General features: G+C 30.3%; 1 protein-coding gene across 1 annotated transcript; it reads right to left on the minus strand.

Moving 5' to 3' along the window:
* Positions 1–4,023: 4,023 nt before the first annotated feature.
* LOC18045970 (iron-sulfur cluster assembly protein 1) lies at positions 4,024–6,392 on the minus strand. Its single transcript, XM_006439768.2, has 3 exons — positions 5,993–6,392; positions 5,335–5,389; positions 4,024–4,486 (listed from the first exon to the last, which is right to left on the minus strand). The coding sequence occupies exons 1-3, from the start codon at positions 6,300–6,302 to the stop codon at positions 4,327–4,329; spliced, it is 525 nt and encodes a 174-aa protein (XP_006439831.1). The 5' UTR covers positions 6,303–6,392; the 3' UTR covers positions 4,024–4,326.
* Between the last annotated feature and the right edge of the window lie 13,423 nt (positions 6,393–19,815).

A 19,815-nucleotide genomic window follows, 5' to 3' on the forward strand; every position in this document is an offset into this window, starting at 1 on the left:
TTAGAATATGCACGTATTATGGGATGTCTTATGTATGCGATGACTTGTACTAGGCCTGATATTGCTTTCGCTGTTGGAAAGCTCAGTAGATATACTAGTAATCCAAGCCAAGCACACTGGCAAGCAGTGTACAGAATTCTAAAATATTTAAAACATACAATGGATTATGGTATATACTACACTGGATATCCTTCAGTTTTGGAAGGATTTTCGGATGCTAGTTGGATTACTGATCGAGATGATCATACATCCACAAGTGGTTGGATTTTTAATCTTGGTGGAGGAGCTATTTCATGGGGCTCAAAGAAGCAAACTTGTATAGCAGACTCCACCATGGCTGCAGAATTTGTAGCTTTGGCTTCATGTTGCAAGGAAGCTGAATGGTTAAGGAATTTGCTTATAGAAATTCCTATTTGGCCTAAACCAATGCCTCCTGTATCTATTCACTGTGATAGTGAGGCAACTTTATCAAGAGCATATAGTCAAATCTATAATGGAAAGTCTAGGCACATTGGTCTAAGACATAGTTATGTAAGACAATTACTTACAGATGGAGTAATCACAATTGACTTTGTGAAATCATGCCAAAATTTGGCAGACCCCTTAACTAAAGGCCTTGCAAGGGATATTGTATTTAAAACTTCTAAGGGGATGGGACTGAAGCCAGCATCATCTTATCACCAATGATGGAAACTCAACCCAACACTTGAAATAACAAGATCTTGGGTTCAATGAGCAAAAGTACATCATATGTTGTGATAGCAAGCACTATAATATTTTATATGCGTCCCAAAGGTTAGTGCTTGATACCTGTAACATATGGGAAAGGTTAAGCTACTTAGCTTTTAATGGACTTATAAATGTTTTAGTTACAGGGACATTCTAGATAAGTCTACCTATGTGAGTGTAGGAGGTGGTGCCGCTTCCTATGTAACTCGACTGGTTACTAAAGCGCTCATGAAAACAGGATATAGACACAGGGCCAATCCACGTGTCGGCTAAGGAATACTTGAGAATTTGAAAACTTATGTGTGAGATATATCCGGTTAGTCGATTAAGGTCGCTGGTTCAAAGCTTGCCTACCATGCCACCTTTGATTAACTTTGATGCATTGTCACTAAGTGAAGGTTCAAGTCCAAAAGACACCTTCATCTATGCATAAGTTTTCCAAGCCTGTGCAAGATAATTTTTCAAAATTCATTTATTTTGAAAATGGTGGGGGATTGTTGGAACATTTTCAACAATAAATGTGTCTTATGGTAAAGACATGTCCTATTAATTGTGCCTTATAGAAAAGGTACCTTTCACTAAAGACTTGTCTAATTAAATGATGTCTTGTTTTAAGGACATGTCCATTTAATTGTGTCTTGTAGAAAAGGTATATTTTTACTAAATGATATAACTTTTCATGACAACATTTCACTTAGAGATACATCATTTCATGGTGACATTTCATTTGAAATGGTGATGATTCAATTTGGACCATTGATTAAAATCAAATCTAGATCCAATGGCCATGAATGAAGGGGTATCATGAAAGATGACAACCCAAATGAGGGGGCACAAGTATATCTATAAATAGGGGTCATGTTTAAGCCATTTAGACATGAAATGAATGATCCTACACCACTCTTTTCTTAGCATTCCTTTCTAGTACGAATTTCAACACAAAACACCCATTTCTTTTGTGCATTCACATTCCAATATATTGTTTTTCTGCAGGAACAATATATTGTTTCTTGGCAGGCTTGCAACATTCAAGAGTATTCTGGTTTGCTTTCGTCGATGCACAACGCAAGCAAACAAACAAGTGCTTCATTGTATCTTGGAGGCGTATTTGCTTAACCCATGTGCATCACTCAATTGGTGGGGGCAAATAACGTCTTAAGGAAAGCGACTTATTGTAACGTGCCTTGAAGCATACAAAATTTCTGCAGTTTCTTCCTACATACAGAGTTAGTTGTAAACACATTACTTTACATAATAAAGTTCCACCATTATTGTTGTATTTCTCTACATTTGTCATTCTCCACAAATATTCCTCCAACAGTGTTCCCATCAGTCCTGTCATGGCTGCATAAGTCGACATCTTCTAAATTGCTTGAGATGCTTCTTTTGCAATGCCACAGTCCTCGAGGTTGTCAAGGTGGACGAGAAAATTGTGTAAAAATTTGTCATGTCCATTTTTGGTCTCTGGCATTATACCACTACCCTGGATTCCAAACTGGTCAGCGTCAGATGAATGGTTGCAGATTAAGCTTGAACTCAGGGATTCATCCTTAAACAAAGATAAAAATTGAAAAGTTCAAGGGAATTGATGATGATATATTCTAATTAAAATTATCCAACTAGAATCGGATGATTATATATGTGTAGTGTGTAATAGCAAAGGGGGTGGGAAAGATGATCAAGAATTTTTGTAGGGGAAGTTGAGGGCATTATTATGTAAATGGCAAAAGAAATATATCTATTTTAATTTTCTCTCTCGCAACCTGTAAATTGTGGTACAGTGTTCATTCAAGCGGCTGAAATTGTTGGTACAGTGCTCATTCAAGCGGCTTTGTTTCTTGAAGTTTTGCCCAATTTCTTGTTGGCTTGAGGAACTGGGAAGTACTTAGCAAATTCAATTGATGCAGTGCTGATACGGAGATGAAAAGCATAGCAAACAACGTCGTTTGATGGTGATTAAAAATAAAATAAAAAGTCACAAAACAACGTTATTTTTATTAGTTTCAGGGTTTGATCCGGGATAAATAGCGGAACCGAACATTTAATACTGGGTGTGACTATATTTTTTTTCCTTTTTTGTGTCAATAATAAATAATCTAATGACGTCCCAATTCTAGTAAAATTTTGTACGAAACATCCTATTTTCACCCAACAATTTTCTTGTATGGATTAGGTGATAGCGTGCCACCCACAACTCTTTTATTATTGGTGTTGTGTGTACATAAACGGCGTGCATTAATGAATATTTAAGTGTCTTTCCGTTTTTTGAAAGGTCATTTAAGAGTTGTAATCTGTTCATTTTTCTCACACTCCACAACCTTCATTTTTTTTTGTCACCCCCCTTTTTTGGCACGTTTAATTCACCAGAAAGCTCCAATGCAGATATTCACACTTTTTTTGCCCTTTAGTTTTATCAGAATTTTTATCCAATCAAATATATGGCGATTTTTGTCACTCCACAGATTCATATGTATTATAGTATTTACCTATCTGAATCTATAGTGATTGAGGGTTATTTTGGTGTTATATTACAATAATAACTGGGTTTCTCTTAAATTTATTGCTTTCAAATGTTGGAACTAAAAAACTATGATCTTCACAGTTTGGATTGATTCTTAAAGTAAATCTATGCCTAGTTTGATATTAAAGTATTGTACAGTTATTTTTAAAAATTTTGTAACTTTAAAATAAAAGTTGATAGCACGTAGTAAATATAATTTTTAGATAAAAAATTAAATAAAATTAGTAAAGACATAATATATTTTTTATCAACTAAACTTTTGGACTCTAACAACAAATGTTTACTAAATACTTTAGTACTATCTTAATCTCAAACACATCTTATTCATATCGGTTGCAGAAAGTCAAGTAAGGTAATAAAGAATCTTAGAAAAGAGCTAAAGGGTATTCCCGAAGCTGTAATTTAAGCCTGCCCTGAAACGAAATGGTCTTTAGATGATATCTCCCTCAGTACTATTTACCTTACTGACGAAGTACTATTTATTTTATGGCCATGGGCCTTCAACCTGTATTACTGGTTTGTCTAACACCCACAATAATAGATTCGTTGTGGGTTTGGTTAATAGCAAAACGAACTTTATGTACTTCTGTTTCAAGGTTGTTACCAGCATATACCAACTTGTTCTAACTACAAAGTACAAACAATGTACAATCTCCCCCGCGGTTACCCACTGTACACGGTATGAAAGGCAGCCCATATATGGGCCAACGCCAATGAAAAAGTGGCTTGGACCATCAAAAAGCTCCAAATCCAATATGAGCATAGCACCGTAGTAGTAGTAGTAGTAACATCATTATTTTCCTCCGTCGCCACACCATCGATGCGCAGAGAATCAACAAAATTTGAACAACATAATTAAAACAAACTTAGAACCATGCAGAGGATCACACTCTCAGTGGTTCAGTTACACACTCACAATTCAGATTCATAATGTACAAAATGGCAGTTCTAATTAATAACCATTAACCCTTGCACCACCTGCCATGTACCATCAATATTAGGATTTGCAGTGTCCCTGATACACCTTCCACAAGTAGCACATTAACATCATTTTTCAAATGTTTTCATCAATATCTTCAAGCATCGGCAGCCTTCTCTGCAGGAGCTGCCTCTGAGGCGGCACTTGATTTGGTATGTTTAGCTTCGTAATCTTTTACAGCAGCCTTGATAGCATCTTCAGCAAGCATGCTACAATGCAGCTTAACCGGTGGTAGAGAAAGATGTTTTGCAATTTCCCTGCAACAACATTTAAAAAAGTTAGGTGAGAGTACAATTTTCACTTGCTGAGACCTGAAAGATTTCTCAGGTTTGCCATTCTAAAGCAGCTCCGCCTTATGTCTTCAATCACTAATGACTAAACCATAGACAACCTCTGCAACCATATCTAAAATAAGACGACAAACACGACAACAAAGATAGTCATCAAAAGGGGAATAACAATTCAAGACAAGTGATGCATCCAGAAAAGCATACATAAATCAGGGAAAAGAAAACCCATACTAGTGAAAAAAGAGTCACTTCATCAAATCATCAAAGCTTCTGCCACAAAACAGTCAAGCAAGTTCTATGAAAAAGGTTGACGAGTGAAATTTACTCGTGCCACATCTACAGACGACCAAAAACACTCACAAGATAATCCACGCTTGACAAAAAGCACTTAACAAACATGCACAAGTTTGCAGAAACACATGATTTGTTTCATTGATTTTATATAGCCTAAAATTCATAGCCAGACTCAATAATTCACATGTATGGCAGACATCAGGTCAACACCTGATATTCCAATAAGAGTCTGGAATTTTGAATGGCATGACTAAATATTAGCAAACGGCAAACCAGAGGAACAAGAAAGGGCGAATAAGAAATTAAAGCACAGCAAAGATAAAAGTAACAGCATATTTGTAATCACATGACTTTAACAAAAAAATAATGATAGGCCAAATTATTGCCAATAGGAATCTGAAAAATAATAAACAAAATTATCAGGCTGTTAAAATTTTCCATGATATCATAAATCAACACCAAGACATCTAAACAGCAATTACTAACAAAAATCCAAATGCTACAAGGAGATAAGAACTCACGTGTTCTTAATGGACAAAACTTCCTCCATCTGCTTCCCTTTCACCCATTCTGTGGCTGAAACATGTGAAACCCATAATCAATTAGTAAATCCTTGCAGCAAGATAGAAGTTCAAAAACCCATACACAACTCTAAGATCAACTACAATGACAAATCAAATGCCATGCAAATGCCAATTCATTCTCCATAGACTTGTTGATTAAAATCATTAAAAGGATTTTAATGAAAAACAAAATTGGGATAATCAAAACATAAAAGCCAGATAATAGGCAACTCAGAATCTTGTTCTTGAGAAGACTATAGAAGGAGTGAATTCCATAATCAAATCTCCTTTTCACTCTCACCAAAACATAAGAATATTGCTTTCATTAGAAGCCAAAGTGTATCATAATTTGATATGGTTCCTATTCACTGCATCGGCATTGATTTTTTTAATTCATATTGACTTGCATAGAAAACTTGCATAAAACATCAATTAGCTTCAAGAGAAATAAAAATAAAATAAAAATAAAAACAAAAACAAACCAAGCCTCCCCCCCCCCCCCCAAAAAGGAGCAAATTAAATATGGATTCAGCTATAAACTTCGTTATTTATCAAACGAACCCTAATTTATCAATCAAAGATAAACTAAACCATAGCAAACAAAATAATCCCGTACCAACAGATGATGAAGCGATGGCAGAGCCACAACCGAAGGTCTTGAAGCAGGCGTCGACGATCTGACCACTCTTTTCATCGACCTTAATCTGCAGCTTCATCACATCGCCACAAGCCGGCGCGCCGACGAGACCGGTACCGACCGTGGGATCGCTCTTGTCGAAGGACCCGACGTTTCGCGGGTTATTGTAGTGGTCGATGACGTTCTCGTGGTAGAATCGCGGCATCGCCACCAGAACGGGTCGTGATACCGGCTCAGCCGCTGCTGCCGTGGCTTGCCCTAACAGCCTCTTCGAAGCGAATCGCAACATTTTTTTTTTTTTTTTCAGTTTCTGTAGATTAGGGGTCTCGAAAATATTCCCTGACTTTTGGATTTAGCCGAGAAGTGATGAAAATAAACGGGCTTTTGCTTTATAAAGGCTTGTTTGAAGGACACGTGGAGGGTGAGGATGGTTCCAGATTGATGGGAAGTAAGAAGCTCTGTTTGCCCTTGCTTCGAATATGGAGGTGCGTTTGGTATTGTTTCTCAAATTGTATTTTTGATTTTCTTTTTTTTTAAAAAAAAGAAGGATTAGTTTTTGTTGAAAATAAAAACGTATTTGGTAGTTTATTTTAAAACTAATATTAAAAAATGAAAAAGAGTAAAATGTATTTGGTAGTTTGTTTGGAAAATATAAATAGTAAAAATATATTTGATACAATTTTTATGAAAATTGTTTTAGAATAGTTATATGATATGTATAAATTTTAAATTTATCTTTTTTTATTTTATATATTTTTTAAAAATGAATAAACAAGTAAAATAATGTAGTAATAAATATTAATATAAAATTATAAGTTTTTATACTATTACAAATTTTATTAAATAAAATATTATAGAATAATTTATAGAACATCCATAATTATTTCAAAAAATTATTTATTATTTTATTTAAAACAAAAATTATTGTATAAATATAATAAAATTTATTGTGTATTTATCATTTTAAACCCAAGTTTCATATTTGTATTTAGGATCAGGCTTAATATCTTTTTGGGTCCATAATTTTTTAATGGTAAAAAACCGCAAAAGTCACCAAAATGTGGTCCCCATTCAATTAATGCATGCAGAATAGAAAACAAAATTCAGATAACGTAAAAATTGTAATTTCTGCATTTGTTAAGAAAAGTTAAAGAATGAAAATATTTCATTTTCCATAATTTCTCATTATAGCTACGAAACGCCCCGGCCAAATGCATTTTTTATTTTATTATTTTTGCAAAACAAAAAACATTTAGTAAAAATCAATACCAAATGCATCCTAAATTTACTTTCGAGATTATTGGATTATGATGATCAAGGTCGGTTCAGTTCTGGTCGATAATGACTCGGTGACCGTTATTGTCAGGTCAAGTCTTAAAATCACGTCGTTTTAAATCCTAGCCTGTTTTTTATGAGTCTTAATAAATCTTACTTTTCAATTTTTTTCTCATTCTTTTATAAAATTATGAAAAAAAAAGATATAAAAGTAAAATATAATTTTGATTCATAATAGAAGTTTTGTTATTTGGTAATTTATTTCTTTATTAGCTCATAGTTATTTTTAATTTCATCAATAAAATTAATTATATCCTATATAAAAATTAAAAAAATAGTTTGGATTCATAATTTGTAAAGATATTTTAGTATAACTAAATTCATTTTATGTAGTTTGCAGTAATAATTGAAATATAATTATAAAATTGGTGAGGAGGATATTGAGGGGGTGTGAAAAGCGTTACTCCTTTGATATTCCTGGCCACTTAAGATCAGGCCTTATAAGAGTGGGGTACTAAATGTACCCAAACTCTTTGTAAGTACAGTCGTATATAGGTTTAAAAAAGAACTATGGGCTTCCAATTGTTTGTGTTTTTATGCAAACTGCACGTAATACTTTTGTCTGATATGTCCTAATCTAAGGGTCATTGGATTAGCTTTTGTTTTTGCTTTTACTTAAAAATAAAAAATAAGTAAAAGCTCTATCTTATTTTGGCTGTTTAATTGACCATAGTAAAAAAAAATTTTAATGAGAAGCTCTTTTTGAAGTGTTTGGATGACCATATCAAAAAGACATTTTAATCATTATAAAGTAATTAATACCCTTAAATATTTAAGTCTAACAAATACTTATCAAATTTAAAAATCAATGACAAACAAAATAATTATTTGATCACTATAGTTAAAATTTTACAAATTAAAGTACTATTTTTCTTTATAAAAAAAGAAGAAAAAAAATAACTAGATTAAATTTATCTAAGTATAAGTTCCCTAACAATATTTTCACGAACCACTCCCATTTCACTTGCTTCATTTTCATTTTCATAAAAAAAAAAAAAAAATTGGGTTGAACAATGAAGAGGCAAAACAAGAAAAATACGTCAGAAATAGGGTTTAAGGGCTTGGCTATGGATGTAATATTTTTTTGTTGCTTTGTTAATTTAAGGTTAGTTTTGGAATTATGAAAAATATAATAAATTAGAAAATACCTTCTCAAAAGGTCTTTTAGGAAACACTATAAATACTGACTTCTTCCAAAAGACCTTTTAGATTAAAAAAATGACTTTTGGTTTGACACCCAAATAGCCCCAAAATACCTTTTTTAATTTTAAAAGCCAAAGAGAGCTTAATTAAGCTAACCTAAACATGCACTAAATATATTTAAAATAAGGCAATGACTACCTTGGAGTTGCTCCAAAGTAGAGCACAAATTATAGCTATGCACACAAAGTGATAAATAATAAAAAAATATTTTATAACCTTAATAATGTGGTTATGAAGGCATGCTTTACTTTAGACCAGTTCCAACATAGCCTGACCCTTAAAATAATACAAATCATAATCTTCATCAAACTCCGATAAAATATAAGTTTTCCTAACTTAATTATACTTATAATATTTTCTCGTATATAAAGAGGTCATCATTCAAAGGTAGGACAAGTGGAAAAATGTATATTGGAGAAAGGATATTATATCTTCCAAATATTTTTTCTTACTCTTCTGATCTCTCTCTTACTCTTCCGATTTTTCTGATCTCTAACTTAAGCAGTAGAAAGCAAGTGGTTATTGTTTTATATAATTCCAACTACCAATCTCTTCACTCTCAATGATGGCAATTTCGATAACATCAAGATCTCTTACAACATATTACCTATGTAGAACGACTATTTCTCAACTCTTATTGTATAGTTAAATTTTAATATCAATAGAAATTGCAAATCCATATTTTTGGAAAATTCTATTATTTTATCAATCGATCTAATCAATTCTAAATGATAAATACTTGTTTAGTCCCTATATATTGAGTTAACTGTTTTTTTAGTCTCTATATATTTAAAAAAAAAAAAACTCAATACACCACTATTGTTAAACATTACATTCATATCCTTACTTTTTTCTCCTTTTTACAATAATACCCTTACAATAATTTTCTTAAGGATATTAATAAAAAAATGACAATTTACCAAAATAACATAAAATTTACACAAACTTTTAATTTATTATTTTACTTTTAGGATTAATTTGGTATGATAATGAATGTTTTTGTAAAGTGGTGATCACTAAACACTTGGATGATACAAGAAATACAGTTACTATATATGCTTATTTTAATTTCCGTATAATATTTTGAAATTAGATGATACAAAGCGATTAGTTTAGATTTCATACTATATATGCTTATGTTAATGTCCGTATAGATATAATTTGGCATATCATTTATTTTTTCACAACAAATACATGATCAAGAGAACATACAGTGATCAAGTTAAGTTTGTTATAGTTAAACAACAATGTTAATGTGGTTTGACAGATCGTTTCTTTTCTCATAACTACCACAAAGCTAACTAAAAAAGCGTTAGCTCATGGAAGAAAGGCATACACATTAACACATATATGAAAATGAAAACCAAACATACATGGAGACTAGAGAACCAAATAGATATTTTCATTTTCTTTTTCCTCTTTACGAGCAAATTAAGACATAAATAAATAAATATCTAATTATTAAGAAGAGAATTAATTATTCCCTTTACAGTATATATATATATATATATATATATATAATTTTTCAATCAAGGATCACTGACTTTAATAAAATCAAGATTAATTAAAAGATAAAAAAATTTAGATTTTAATATACTACATGACAAAATATAATGTATTAGAGTTTGTGTTTATTAAAGTCAGAGATCTTAATTTAAAAACTACTTATCTATACATACATACATACATACGTACATACAGTGATTAGAAAACCTTGGCATTAATTTGCATTATTGAATTGAATGTGAAGCCGACTTATTAGTAATTAAAATCATATATAGCGTTATACTAGTAGTTGACTCTCAGCCATCGCTGTTGCTAGTTCAAATCTTGTCTTGCTATCAGACAAAAACCCTAAATAATATTTGTTTCCATTATCACCCAATTAGATGCCTGTTTAGCGAATAGCGATAGCCATATATTTACCGTTTATTTCATCAGCTTCATCAAATTAATTAACCTTTGCATTCGATCGCCATCTTTAACTGTGTAGGTTGACACTTACAGGAGCATTATATCCAGCTGGAGGTGATGGGCTACCAAACAGCCAGGGTGCCCTGGTCTAGCTTCCTCAATTTTTGATATATAATATCAAAACAACCCTTATGTTGTGGCCAATCTTAGAACTTTCATAACTAAAATGCTCTTAAACTCACTGGTTCACTTAATCCCTCACCTGTATCAATTCTCAGCCAACATATTCCTGGTGGTATACGCATGACCCGCTGAATCGACATCTAGAAAATGAATACGAAGTAATATTTCACCATTGGTGTTTAGCAAGGACAAGTGGACGAAATGATTTCTCCGGTCGTGAAAAGGATAAAAGTCGGTGTTGTAGAAAAATGTGACACGAGTCAATTTAATGGTCTGCAGCCCTTTCACTTCAAAGGCGACCCAGCTTTCACCATTCATCCTCTTTATTTTTTATTGCTTCTCTTTTTTCTTTGTCGTTTTGGCTTGATTCCCAGAATGTTTCGTAGACAACACGACTGATTTGTAGTACTAGAATTTGATGGCCCAAAATTAAACAAAGAATCAAAAAGAGATTGCAACTGAGAATAAGGCAGATCGGCACTATAACACACAACCCATCCTGCATCTTTATAATTATGATTAGGGAGAATGACATTTTCGTTATCCTTAACATTATTTTTACCGCTTTAGTTCCTAATATATATTTTAATATCTTATTGCATCCTTGATGTTAATAGAGCAACATAAAAAATCACCTTGTTAAATTAAAAATGTGATATTTTTAACATTAAAAAAAAAGATTACTCGACACTTTTTTAAATTAACTCTATTTAATTTATTTGTTCAAACATAACTTTTATCATACAACGGTGTGTTTTTTCTATCACTTTCTGAACATTATGGATGAAATAAAATAGTTAAAAATATATTGGAATCTATAATACTAAAAACAAGTTCTAAAAGAAGACTAGAGCATCATTCTTCCTCCTACAATTATTCCCTGTCTATTTTAATTTCAAATCTTAACTAACTTCTGTTTACTGTTAATGAACTTGACCTTCATTTGTAACTAATTAACTTCCTAATTAGGTAAGTCCTAATTTAATTTCTCCACAGAATCTTGATAAAGCGTTTGAGTGACACTTGATTTTTAGAATAAATTAACGACGACCCAATTCATAAAATTAATTATGATTGTGAGAGAGAAAAAAAAAAGCGTAGCTTTCTAACTAGCAAAGTAGGCTCCACAGAGTTTACATTTTACAAACCTAAACATGCACCTAATAAATATAATTCGCCGCATGTGCTTTTGCTATCATTTTTAGTACTCGTTCTATCTTGATAAGGTGGGTGGTTAGAGAAGCTTTATGGCTTCATTCGCCCACAATAAGAATAAGTGACCTGAGATTTTGGAACTTTAAGGGCAGTCCCAAATGCATTCATGTGAGAGTAACAGTTCTCTCAAGTGTATATGTGCGCAACTTTTAAAATGTATATTTGGTTCTATATAATTATACGTAAATGTTAAATAAACATCATTTTAATACGCTAATACCTAAATTAGTTTTTTTTTTTAATTCATGTGGAATTTCCGTGCCCACATTAGAGAGTGTGTATATATAATTCAATCTCTTTTACATTTGTTATAACAACTATTGTTTAAGTGTAAACTTATATCAATAGTCATTGCGTCTAATTAAATTTATCCGCTCTTAAAGCTATGGCCGAATGATTCTTATGTAATTTTATTTGACTAACTATGTGAATTTGAATCTTGAGAAAGGTAAAGAATTAAAAATAAATTTAGATTTTACTCACCTCCTTACTTTTTGTTTTTGTTTTTAAATAATAATAATAATAAAAAAACATATCTGAACTAGAGTTTTGTGTAAAATACTTGGCTAGGAGGCTAAAGTTGTTAGGTCACTAGTGGACAAGATTTGTTATGCAAACCTTCTCTTTTTCCTTAGATTTTAATCATAAAAAATATCTGGATAAAATTATAAATTAATCACCACAAAAAAGAAAGAAAGAAAATATAAAAAAAAAAATGATTCCCTTTACCCACTAGACATCTTTTCCCATTTATTTTTGTAATGAGATTTAAAATTCAAATATTTTAAATTTTTTTAAACCCAAAAAAAAAAAAAAGAGGCGGCGTTGAGAGCTTAATAACGACGATTAACAAAATCCCTTTGATCCAATGAGAGTCAAACAACTCACCGAATCAATACGAGGATTATTGTTACTATCACAAAATTTAATTAATCAAAATAATAGAGGTTGATGAAGATTAGGCCAATTGGAGTCAATTATCGTGAACCGTTTCTTTCATCTAATACAAAGTCACTTAATAATTAAATATTTTATCATCGATTAGATCCATGTACCACCCAGACAAAGCATGTATTATTATATTTTCAATTTGCACGATTCTATCACTTTCCTTCCATGTCAAACATTATTATCGTATATTTTGCGGCCCACAAATGGATCATTCCCCATTTTAATAGTGTGGTCTTCTAAATTAAAGCTTATTTAACTACATTTTTTTACATCTCTTAATTTATATGAGGTATGACCAGAGGAATCGTATCTATATATATATATATAAAGGTACTTAACACTAGCTAATATCTAGCATTAACACTAGCTAATATCTAGCATTTACATTCCGAAAACATGAGACGTAATGGAACGAAAATTTTGGAAAATATAACAAAAATACTTTATTGGTCGTAAAAATTAAAGGATTATATATGTTTTCATTTAGAAACCTAGCTGTCGAGATGGGCCATTTCACCTTTTTATCTTCTTATTTTGGTATCATACTTTGTGGATCAGCACTTAACAAATTGATAGCTATATATATATATAAAAGAAAGGAGAAAGTAAAAGAAAGATATACCCCAGCGATTGAATGTTACGAAGTAGAATATTAATTAGGTATGCATTAATTATATAATAAAGAAATGACAGATGAATTTCATAGAGCAGGCATAGCTGGATGTTGAGAGTTGCTTGCGATAATAATAATATGGCCAATGCTACGTTACGTTAATCGTAACGTACGTCACACACAGTAACAGTAGCGGGTCCTATTATAGGTACTGTTGTTGTATGTGGATGTACATTACGATTAACGTAACATAGGGAGATCCTAATAATATATGTGAAACGTTTACGTAACACTTATAGTTTACCTTCAGCTTTCAGCAAATCAAAAAGAGCTATGTCTTATGTGGTCATGATACGCATGCATTAACACCACAAATGAAGTGTAACAATTTACAGTAATAGGGTGCGTTTGGAATTGAGATTGGGCAGCTGTAGTTTTTAAACTACAGTATTAAAGTGTTTGGTAAACACTAGCTGTTATAATTTGAAAGATATGTTAATATGATTTTTCACTTGTATAATATAAAATCTATTATATTTTGAATAGTTTTATCAAAATTATTATTTAAAATTTATATTTACTACTTATTATTAATTTTTGTTTCATAATCACATTTTTTTTTCTACAATAATTATAATTTAAAAATTACAATACCTCAATTTCAGACACTCGTAATATCTTAAATCGACTCTTGGGCATGACACATTACGTATGCCAATGAATTGTTATATATATATGGCTTAGCTAAGCTAACCGACTCTTGCATCAGCGAGCCACATTTTAAGAGAGATATATATTGTATTGTATGTATATCATGCCTGTCGTTTAAATTAATTACGCAACGTACCTATCAAATCTCATATGGCAAAGTCAAATGTGGCAGCCAATCGAACAGCTATGTTAGCTATTTTCTATAAAACTCATGCGAGGTTTCACTTCAATAATAACAATTAGCTCCAATCCAATGATAAATTTAAATAATAATTTTAGAGGTTATATGTAGTTGAGATAGTAAAATTTCTTCAATTGATTTGAAAGTAAGAGATTGAGGGGGGTTAAGAAATGGCTAAATTTCATTGACAATCTCGAATCTTCCGTGAAATCTTTTTTCAGCACGTAACCGAGAACTGATCATAGGCAGTGTTTATTTTCTGGAGTTGGAGTGAGGAGTGAGGAGTGTGGATTCCTCACACTCTAGTGTTTACTTCAACAAAAAAAAAAGGATTGGGAATCCCACTCCGTGGACTCCACCCATTTTTGGAGTGGGGAGTGGGAGTAGGAATCCACTCACACCTCTCAATTTTCAACCCTTTGCTTTTAATTTAATTTAATAAAATAAAATAATTTATAATTATATTTATTTAAATAATATTATTACATTTAACAAAATAATAATTTACATTGAGTATAAGTTAAAATTACTTAAAAATAATATTATTATATTAATAGAGAATTAATAAATATATGCTATCTTTATTTAATAATATAATATTATTATATTTATTTTAAAAATAATAGTACTATATTTATTTAATATTAATAATTAATACTAATAAATAGTTTATTCTAAGAAAATATTAATTTCATACTATGTTAATAGTAAAAATATTTCATTTATATTGCCCTTATCAACAATTTTTAATTTCTATAATTAAAATTAATAAAAAATTGTGATGTTCATAATTAAGAATATTAATAATTATTATAAATTTACAAATATAATAAAATAAATGTTTATTCATTAAATATATATTTTATTAACTTTGTAATTAAAAAACTATAATTCTTTACATAATGATAAAATTATAATTTGAAACTATTTACTCCCAATTCAAGACAAAATAAACACATAAATTGGATTTTGATCTCCATTTCATACTTCCATTTCAGTGCAAGTAAACAATCTACTTCCACTCACACTCCACATTCTCAATCCTAGAATTCTCACTCCTCAAAATTTTCACTCCAATCCAAAAAGTAAACGCTACCTTAATGAAATCTAAAATGCCCCAAACCTGAGAGAGCGATAACTGTGAAAGTTTGGACTACTTGGAAGTTGGAAATCATCACTTCCAAAACTAAAATAATATTTGCAGTCCGTAGAATCGACAAATAAACCCAAAAAGTTAAAATTTTAATTAATTAAAAATAGAATCGTGATGAGTGAATATATATAATTAACTTGATCATGTCGGTGTTGCAGTTGCAGTATAAAATATTCTTGGTATCGGTAATGTCTCTCTTACGTGTTAGCATTTGAATTGGGAGGCCGATAATATTACTTAAAACAAACCCATAAGATTCTTTTTTTTTTTTTTGTTGAAGAAAGTTGTTATATTATTACTTGCAAATTGTAAAACTTTAGTAAATTAATATTTTTGGGTAGCAAAAATTTTATTTATTTGGTGAATATTAATTGATTGATAAATTAATAAATACTTATTTACGAACAAATTCCTTATTTATGGGAAAAAGTGATTATATTTATAGTATTACTTTAGTTTAGTGTTTATTATTGTTTCATTATTTTTATAAAGTGATAGTGGCATTGAATAACTTCTTATTGTGAAATGACAATATCAACTAGAATTTCACATTACAAAAGAGTTAAACATGAGATTCAAGTCGAAATCAATCTCAAAATAAATAAATAAGCAACACTCCGATAATATTTTACAAAAGTTACACACGCAATTTAGTTTTGAATTAGATAATTGTTAATTTATACCGTAAGACCCCTCTTATATATAAATATAATTTTTTTTAAAATTATAATCTTATAAATTTATCAAATTATTAATTTATAATATTGACACGCAGTGAAGACCGACAAAAATTATTATTTAATTAAAATTATTAATTTATCAATTTTTAACTTACCATGGTTTGTGGCCTTGTGGGTGTTATAATAATGTGAAAAAGTTGAAGCATATGTAATCGGAACGATATATCGAGTTGCATAAAGTAATAAAATTAGAAAAAATCTTCAAAAGTTTCCATTCTAGTTATTTTATAATATATGAATCACGGCACATATTATGTTAAAAGCCTAAAGGGGGCGGTTTATTAGAATAAAGTTGGCGTAACCAGCCCCGAAAGGGTAAATTGCTTTGTCCATGGCCTGATGGCCACAAGATAAGATACGATCCATGAGCTTAATTAATTTTCAAGTAATAATTAATGACATCTTACTTTTAATCAGGATGAGTTGACAAAATAATCAACTCAAGAGCCACTGACACTGAGTACGCCAATATTATTCTAATTTCTGGATGAAAACACTGTGCGTCCGCATACCTAAAAAGGTTAGGTTAGCTTTTGGATTTGGTGATTCAAGCTTTTAAGATACCATGAAGCTTGATCTAGGTGCATAAAGATCTCCATAATTGCGTTAAGTCGAAGATTATTATCAATTGACCCAAATCTCTCGTCTTCCATTAATTGGATCATTTTCGTAGTATTACCCAAAATTTTAGAAATAAAAACAAAGACGAGAGAAATATTCATACTCACGCACATGTGTATTTGTGTAAAGGTAAAAGAAGATTTTCACTTCTTATTGGTATGCATGCATGCATATCACCCTAAAGATGAAACTTCAAAACTGCGTCAAATTTGCTTCAAAATTTTGGGTATTTGTCACTTAAACCCCATAAATTTTGTGATATTATCACTTAAATAACTCGTTTAATCTAACATAAATTTACTTTCCACAAATTTAACCAAATGTTTGATCCTTTCATCTCTTTAATAATAACGATCTAGTATTATATGTTTGATTACTATAAATGAGAGCTTTTTAGTTTAATATTATTTTTATTAGTATTGAATTTTTAATGATACTCCAAATTTCATTGGAGCTAGATCTCAATTAATGCTGTGTTTATTTGCTGGAGTGGGAGTGAGGAGTGTGGATTCCTCCCACTCCAGCGTTTACTTCTTTAAAATAGGAAGGGTGTGGGAATTCCACTCCGTGGGCCCCACTCATTTTTGGAGTGGGGAGTGGGAGTGAGAATCCACTCCCACCTCTCCCTTTTTTACCCTTTTATTTTTTTTAATTTAATAATTTATAATTAATAAAATAAAATAATAATATTATATTTAACTAAATAATAATATTATATTTAACTAAATAATAATATTATATTTAACTAAATAATAATTTGAATTAATTATAAGTTAAAATTATTTTAAAATAATATTATTATATTAATAGAGAATTAATAAATATAATATTATTATATTTATTTTAAAAATAATAGTACTATATTTATTTTATATTAATAATAATAATAAATAGTTTATTCTATGAAAATATTAATTTTGTACTAAATAATATTATATTATTATTTTATATAATAATAAATTTAATATAACTATATTGAATAAAATAAAATAAGGTTTCATTTTATATTAAAATTAATAATTTATTGTTCATGATTAAGAATATTAATAATTATAATAAATTTACAAATATAATAAAATAAATATTATTCATTAAATATATTTTTTATTAGTTTTGTAATTAAAAACTATAATTCTTTAAATAAGGATAAAAATTGTAATTTAAAACTATTTACTAACAATCTAAGACAAAGTAAACACATAAATTAGATTCTGATATCTATTACATACTTCCATTCCAGTGTAAGTAAACAACCTACTCCCATTCCCACTCTACACTCCTAATCCTAGGATTCCCACTCCTCAAGATTTTCAATCCAATCCAAAAAGTAAACGCTAACTAAATGAAAATAGGCCATCTAAGTCGTAATACTATAAACCTCAGGTGTGGTAACTGATAAATACCCAATATTTTCTCTGATTTTATATTTATTTGGGCAGTAATTTAGACACGTCGCAGTATGGAAATAGTTGCTGAATTTTGGTTCTTTTCAGTCGCCTTTTCACTTGTTACAGCAGAAAAGCTTTCAGTTGCATCACCGTTATTGTCTCTCTCGTTTCACATCACGTCTCAAATTATTAGTCCCAAATAGCAGCTGAATCAAACTCAGAATTAAAAATTAAAAATTAAAAAAAAAAAAATCTACACACACAACAGATTAATTCATTAAAAGGGTATTTAATTCTTGATTTGGGTAGTAATTTCTAAAATTTTGAACATAATTAGGTATTGTTTAAATTTGAGGAGCCGTGGCTCTCTCAACCCACAACTAATATAAAATGAAAATACAATCTATCCAGCACCATATAAATTGTCAGATAATTTATTTATTTATTTTTTAAATCGCACGTCGCGTACAAAACAAATACGATGAAATTTAATTTCATTATTAGTTTTTAGATATTAAAGATTGAGAAATTATTTATAATTAGTCCATTTATTAGTTTCGTGCTCATGTATGTCTTCTCAGCAACCGTTAGTGGTACTAATTCCACTGCTCTTTCAATCACATTGTTTGTATTTTATAATGCTGAGTCACCACACACTGCCTCATTCTCATTCACGCCAAAATCCTTCCATTTGCAGAGTTTGTTTTGCGAATCTCTCTGTTCAATAGCTCTTCTTGCTTCATCTTAATCCTCTTACACTCTCTGTTATTTCTTGTTCTTGTTCATGTAACTGTAATCTTTACACAGTTGCTTCAACTTCTTGTTTCTCAAGTTGTCTTTATATTGCTCAAAATCGTTTCTTTTGAATAATGTAATCTTGATTCAACCATTTCTTTCGAACTTGTTTGATCCAAACTTTTTTATAATCTCAATCATGGGTTCCCGTTAATTTTTGAGTTTCTGTGGTTCTTTCGTCGAGACTTTTCCTGATGCCCATTTGCTTTAAATCCGTTTAAACCATCCAAAATTCCATATTTGATAATGGGGTTTCGTTAATTTTGCTGTTCTTGTGCCCAAACTTTATCAAGTTCCAGTCTTTGATTGATACTTTGTTATATTTTAAACTATGTAAGTTGTACCATGTAAATTATCTTCTCTTGCATTCATTTTTCGTTTTTAATGTACTTTTTGGCGGGATTCGGTTAGTGATGGATCTTGAAGGTGCTAAAGTCAACCGTTAATTGAATTCTTAGACTTAGCTCATGGAGAGAATCTGTTCATTTCGTTAACTTAATATTTTTGTTTGTGTTCATTATGGATTTTGTTCGCTAATATCTTTGATTCCTAGTCATTTATGGATTCGAAGTAGTTTGATTGATAACTAACTGATTCTTTTGTTCTTTATTGAAAATATACCACTATTATTCTTTTTAGATTTCTCGAAATGTAAATGTTTTTAATTGGATAATTTTACTAAATTACACATCAAAATATGATGACTTCACATTTTTCTTTTGATTATGTTGTAATGAACATCGTGTTCTTGTCTTTCTGCCCATAGTTTCTTGTATTTGTCTTCGCTTATGGAAGTTTA

Source organism: Citrus clementina, unplaced genomic scaffold (assembly GCF_000493195.1).
Source record: "Citrus clementina cultivar Clemenules unplaced genomic scaffold, Citrus_clementina_v1.0 scaffold_3, whole genome shotgun sequence".
Taxonomy (NCBI): domain Eukaryota; kingdom Viridiplantae; phylum Streptophyta; class Magnoliopsida; order Sapindales; family Rutaceae; genus Citrus; species Citrus x clementina.

Excerpts from the sequence above, each read along its gene's own strand:
- LOC18045970 (XM_006439768.2), bottom strand. The coding sequence starts at position 6,302 with ATGTTGCGATTCGCTTCGAAGAGGCTGTTAGGGCAAGCCACGGCAGCA. Across the intron at positions 5,390-5,992 it reads CATCGCTTCATCATCTGTTG|CCACAGAATGGGTGAAAGGG; the intron begins GTACGGGATTAT and ends CACATGTTTCAG. Across the intron at positions 4,487-5,334 it reads GTTTTGTCCATTAAGAACAC|GGAAATTGCAAAACATCTTT; the intron begins GTGAGTTCTTAT and ends ATGTTGTTGCAG.